General features: G+C 38.7%; 1 protein-coding gene across 1 annotated transcript; it reads left to right on the top strand.

Annotated features, from left to right (window-relative positions):
- Positions 1–4,244: 4,244 nt before the first annotated feature.
- LOC138001389 (uncharacterized) lies at positions 4,245–5,093 on the top strand. The gene has a single exon (XM_068848029.1). It carries the CDS (start codon positions 4,245–4,247, stop codon positions 5,091–5,093), a length of 849 nt encoding a protein of 282 aa, XP_068704130.1.
- The last annotated feature ends 913 nt before the right edge of the window (positions 5,094–6,006 follow it).

The raw sequence follows: 6,006 nt of genomic DNA, 5'->3' as shown, positions 1-6,006 counted from the left end.
AAGTAAGTTGTTATGGGTACACGTGAGGCACAAAGACTGCTATAATCCTTGTTTAGGTTTGGCCTAATAGCGTCGCGTCGACGCATAGATAGCTCACACATTGTGTGGGCTAGAAGTGCCAATGCATCGGTATTCATTGTAATCAACTGGTCAACATCTGGCGAGGCTGCATTACACATTTGCAGTAATTTATCAGTAGTGAAGGTAAGTATAGAACCAACCTTGGCCAGTATTTTCTGCGTGCTAGTAGCACGTAGGTTGTTGTGTTTAGTTTTATTGTCCCATATATCCGCATTAACTCGAGGGACAATAAGCTTTTCACAATTGCTTGGTCTGGAATATTTTTCCATTTTTTCTTTTTGCTTTGTTTCAGGAAGTTTCGTTGACCATCTTTTGTTGACAATATCAGCAAGTTGCTGGTTTATAGTGCCCCCTACCTCCTCTTCTTGCTCCAAATCATGTGAGATTTCTTGGAGCAGAGCGTCATGTTCGAGTCGAACACGTGTCGCTCATATGACCCTCATTTGCCGAGTCGGCATCGGGTTCATTTCGGCGGCGCAATCCCTCTGCATCGCTGTTATCGTCATCTTCTTCTACTTCAATTTGGGCAGTTAAATGTTGTTTTTTACTTGGTCCTTCGTTGGAGCCAGGGGCATCTATGTTGGATTGCAATCTTTTTATGGATTTGTTCATGTTGAAAATCTTGCTTGACATTGTTTCTACTTTGTCGACCAGACTTGTCAACGCTTCTGGCATCGATTTCACTGTCGTCATTTCGTTGTTGTCGCTTAGCTCATCTGCCAGCAGCTGTTGTTCCAATTTGTCATCCGAAGCCATAATTTCTCCACTTTTATTGGTTATTATCTAAATATTCTCCGCTACGTTGCATACACAACCGTTCGCTCGAAAAACTACGCAGGCAACTGATTCCTCGATCTGTGTGCGCATATCTCACATGACTCCTTAGTGACGTAGTCCAATGACGAAATAGAACTTTCTTCCGAAAGTGCCTGTCAAGAAGCAGGTATCTCTCACATACTGAACGTTGCGTTACACGAAATAGTGGGTCACGCAATCTTCCAAGTTGACAAGCAAGATTTCCCCAAACTTCACCCCTCTCAACACTGCCTTTTTTGTGCTGCCAAGTTTGAAATTGAAGAATCTCTTTGAGAAAGAATATGTCATGAGCTTCGGTCCATTTCATGGCTTGGCTATATGGAAAGAGTAAAAACCTGATGAAATTGATGGGAATTGGGACATTCCAGATCCGAACCATTTTCCAGCCCTATGTAAGGCCGCATTGTCACAGGGAAATCAGTTTTTAAACAAATCGAAGATACCAGTAACAAACTAACTAAACTGTTGGAAATTGGCCTTCCATTTGGGGGTGGGGAGGGGGAGTTGTCCAATTGGATGCGAGAATAATTTTGTGAAACAAGTTTTTCTTCATAACATGGACCAAGAGAGGACAATATAGGCTATTGTACTGCCTGAAGATGGCAACAAAATTCTTCTTACTGTCCAAAGAGCAAAACAAGACGAAAGTTAACTTTCAAAGTGTTTAAAAACAGGCTGATAAGGAATTACCATAGATCGGAAATTATACAGTTATATTATTACTACCAAATCCTATAGTATTTAACAAAACTGCAGATACAACTGAGAAGCTTTTTTTTTCCTTTTAACCTTGTCATTGGGGAATTCTCAATCAAGCTGCATGCAAATATAAGCTGAAACTAAACCATCACAAGGCGGCAAAAGAATTAAACAAGAATCCTTTTTGCGTGTTTCAAGATAAAACAAAGCCGAACTAAATTGTTCCCTAATTTTAACACTCGATGAAAGGTTGAAGAACGCGCGAACGTAAGGTCTCTAATAGCCCCCTGAGAAGACATGTGGCTACTAGCAAAGTACTAAACCCAGAAAGATTAAAGAAAAGAAAAGGAAATCGAGAAACATTGGCTTCTGGGCTGACATGTTGATCATTTTCAAGTTCCCTCACAACTTCTTTTCACCACAAGTGTAAACGTGCACTCTGGGCAGATGACAGCTTTGTAAACAAAGTTCACTGAAGTTAAACCCTCTCCGACGAGGATAGGATCTGGATGCGCCACCTAAAAAATATACCACTTCGTAACAGAAGCATAGGACCGAAAATTCTATTTTAACACTATCAAATGCGAACCAAGCAAGATACAGATTTTGTTAGCTTGCTTTATGCAAAACAAATATTGATGCAAAAGTAAATAAATACACAGTTTTTAGGAAGAGCAGAAGGAAGTTTTCAGGACGGTCGGTCAAGAATAAAGTATTTTGCCATCAGTAACAAAATTTACGACATGAAAACAACATTAATTTTGAACCACGAAGATAAAAAGTTACCATCAGGGAAAAACATTTTGGGAGATTTTTGAATTTTGTTATTGTACTTTTGGCTGCACCGAGTAAATCGCACATCGAATTCAGCAAGCGCCTTGATCAAGTTACCGCAGCATGTTTACTCGCGAAACAGTGAAGCATCTGTATCAAATGATGCCAAGATACCGGGTTTTTGTTTTTGTTAGTCTTCTTTTTCTTTTAAGTGTTATGAATTTTGACAAGAGATGTGTGAATTCAACATAAAGATCACAATCGCCCAACTCTTGAGGGCTGACCAATGTTTCTGCAAAGTCAAAAATTTACTCTCCAAGACGAGGTTATTTATTACAAGGTAATTCCATCGTTTTGGGAATAGCAGCCGATTTTGGGGCTCATTTTGTTGAAACTCAAGCACGCTTCCAACAGACCTGTTTATTTTCGTGGCTTATGCCCTACCACAAAAATTTTCCCCATATCACATTTCAACACATGTATGCAAATTTGTTAAGCTCGAAAATTACACAACATGATAAATTTACAAAAGCTGGAAATTTCACAGAAATCTTTTCCAGCAAAACATTTATTGAAACAAACAACATATTTGCTATAAGAGGCAAGAAACCCTTCCTCTTTTAGTCGCGTCTGTGCAAACGAAACACACAATCGCTGTCACAAAGCATATGCAATTAAATAAATTTCTGACAGTTCACATCAAACCCTTTTCGAAAGAACCTTCACCGGAAATAATAAAGCACTAAAGAGACAACAAGCTTTCATTCAAATAATTTTTTACTGTCACATTTCCATTTTTTTTTTTACCTTTTGCGAGTTGAGTCATAAAATGAATGTAACTTGCCAGACAACTTAGATGCGACTTCAGTAAACACAGTGATGCATTCAAGGCGTGTTAAATCCATAAAAGAATTGCCATTTGACTTGTATATAATACCAAGTTAAAGCTTACTTGATATCCAACAGCGAAAAATGAAATTGTTGTTGAAGACCATTACTCGTCGCTTTAAAGGGGCTAGGTCACGCAATTTTAGGCAATTTCAGCTTTGATCGAATGGTCATAGAATTAACTAAAATAACAAAATTACTGTTGAAAACTATAGAAGAACTGTAACAAAACACAGGGAAGCTAAGAAGGGACATGGATGGACAAAACTGGAGAGGATTGAAATGGATTGAATTTGGGTAAATTTGAAAAACGTCGGCCCACCTTTTTTCAAATTTATGTCAGTCTTTATCAAAAATGTCATTTACACAGCTGGAAAATCATTCTCAGTTGTTATGTGGCCGTGATTTTGCAAAGTAAAGACTCTTAGCTCTGCCAATTTGACGTTTAGAGCTCATAATTAAACAAAATTAAACAAAATTACCTAAAATAGCTTGATCAAGCCCCTTTAAAGATTCCAGATATTTATTTTTCATCGCTTATTTTACCCAATTGACGTTCCATTCTTGAGCTCCATAAAGGCATATTTGTTTAAAGACGCACTAAAACTACATTCGTGTTACAATGACTTTCAACGCCATTCCAGGTTAATAATTAAATGTCCTCCCGTGTGCACCAGAGAAATCTACGCAAAGAAGACTCTATGCACAAAGACACCACTAAGCAGGGGAGTGACAGGCAAGACTTTTACCGACACAGAAAAAAATTAAAAACCACGAAATGCAACGCAGATTCCGACTGGGTTTGGCAACCCAGTAGAAAGCGTGAATTGTGAAATTATAAAAATGTAAATGGTTATGAATGTTTGTTAAAAAGAATGTTGTATTGCCCAGGTAACGGGCAAGAATTGTTATCATCTGCCAGTTTCCCCAATATTACACCACGAACAATTTGTACAAACAAGTACAAACAAGTCCATGGCTGTGTGATGGGCAGTCCTGTCAGCCCGGTTGTGGCCAATCTTTGCATGGAGGAGATCGAAGAGTCCGCAATCAGTAATTCATCCCTTCCCCCCAAAATTTGGAAATGGTACGTTGACGATAGTTTTTGCATCATTGGAAAAGAGGGCGTCTCAGCCTTCCATGACACATTAAATTCAATTGACACAGACATCTCGTTTACCATCGAGACCGAATGCAACAGAAAGATCTCCTTTCTCGACACTCTGGTCTCCCGTAGAAATGGAGTCATCGTTGTTGATGTTTACGGGAAGTCCACCCATACAGAGAGATACTTAGATTTTAATTCCCATCACAACAGTCAACACAAGGTCAGCACAGCATCAACTCTCCTGGACAGAGCTCTAAATCTACCCAATTCCTTTGAAGGAAAAAAGCAGGAACTTAACTATGTTTATGCCGCTTTGGACTCCAACGGTTCTCCATCTAAGTTCATGAAAAACAAACTGGCTAAAAAAACTCGATCCTCGACAACAAATATACCCCCAGAGGAACTTGTTGGAATGTTTTTTGAGATGGTCGAACCAACCGAGCCACGCAAGTCTTTCGCTTCTCTTCCTTACATCAAAGGAGTAACTGAACCTTTGACACGTGTCCTCAAAAAACACGATTTCATGGTTGTAAACAAACGGTTTACCACTCTACAACAACAGTTCCCAGCTCCGAAATCCGACCTTCGATGGAATCGCAGACCAACGTCGTGTATAAAATTCCCTGTACAAATTGTTCGTAGTGTTGTATTGGGGAAACTGGCAGAGCTTTTAACACCCGAAAAAAAAACATTTGAGAAACACCAAAACTGCGGCCAAAGGTTCTAGAATTGCTTATCATGTCTGGTCCAACAACCACACCATTGATTTTGAAAATGCGTCAGTTATTGACAAAGGCACTTTTAGAACCAGAAAAACATTAGAAGCTTGGCATACTAGAGTGACACTTAACGCAGATAAAATTCTTTGTAACAAACATTCATAACCATTTACATTTTTTATTATTTTGCAATTCACGCTTTTTATTCAAATTTTCTTATCATTCATTTTACCCGTCGAAGATTGCAGTTTGGGCAGTCGAAAGCTCGTAGTTTTTAATCATTTTAGCCAGAGATCGTTTTTAAATTTCAACTTCAAATTTATTCATTGTTTTGATAGTGGAAAATAGGTGGCCTGTACCAGGTGCATACAATAAAAGGTTTGATTTTTGGTTTTGAGACCTGGACCCCCACCAGATCTATTTCTGTCTTTCCTGTCAAGAGTTTAACTAGGAATATTGATTTCACCGTCATGGACACTGCTATCTAGTCGTGTCTCAATTATAGCCAATATATCTATTCTCTTGGATAGCATATAGATCAATACGTTTGCAAAGACTTGCCAGATTTATGGATGCTCTTTTGAACCCCCTGGTATTTGGAATACCCAGAGTTGGCTGTACAAAAATATTATTTGAAACATCGTTGGGTAAGTTTGTTGGGGTTGTTGGATGGACTTAGTCTGTACTATTCAGCACAGTGGAATATGTATAATTATTCCCACTCATTTCTGACTCTGTGTCAAGATCAGAGTCAAGACCAGAGTCTGAAATTAGGCTATGACATTCAACACCTCTGTTAAAGGTAACTAGAGATCAGGCAAAAGTGTCTACTAGCGATTTCTCGAAATTGCTACTAATTTTTTCATTACCTGCGTCATTCAGGTGCAGTCCACTGGTATTTAAGCCTTTGATAGCAATGTT

This window comes from Montipora foliosa, chromosome 4 (genome assembly GCF_036669935.1).
Source record: "Montipora foliosa isolate CH-2021 chromosome 4, ASM3666993v2, whole genome shotgun sequence".
NCBI classification, from domain to species: domain Eukaryota; kingdom Metazoa; phylum Cnidaria; class Anthozoa; order Scleractinia; family Acroporidae; genus Montipora; species Montipora foliosa.
Note: the sequence above shows the minus strand (reverse complement) of the source record. Positions and strands in the feature narration are given on the sequence as shown.

What these genes read in the sequence shown, in the direction of transcription:
- LOC138001389 (XM_068848029.1), top strand. Translation starts at nt 4,245, where the DNA reads ATGGGCAGTCCTGTCAGCCCGGTTGTGGCCAATCTTTGCATGGAGGAG.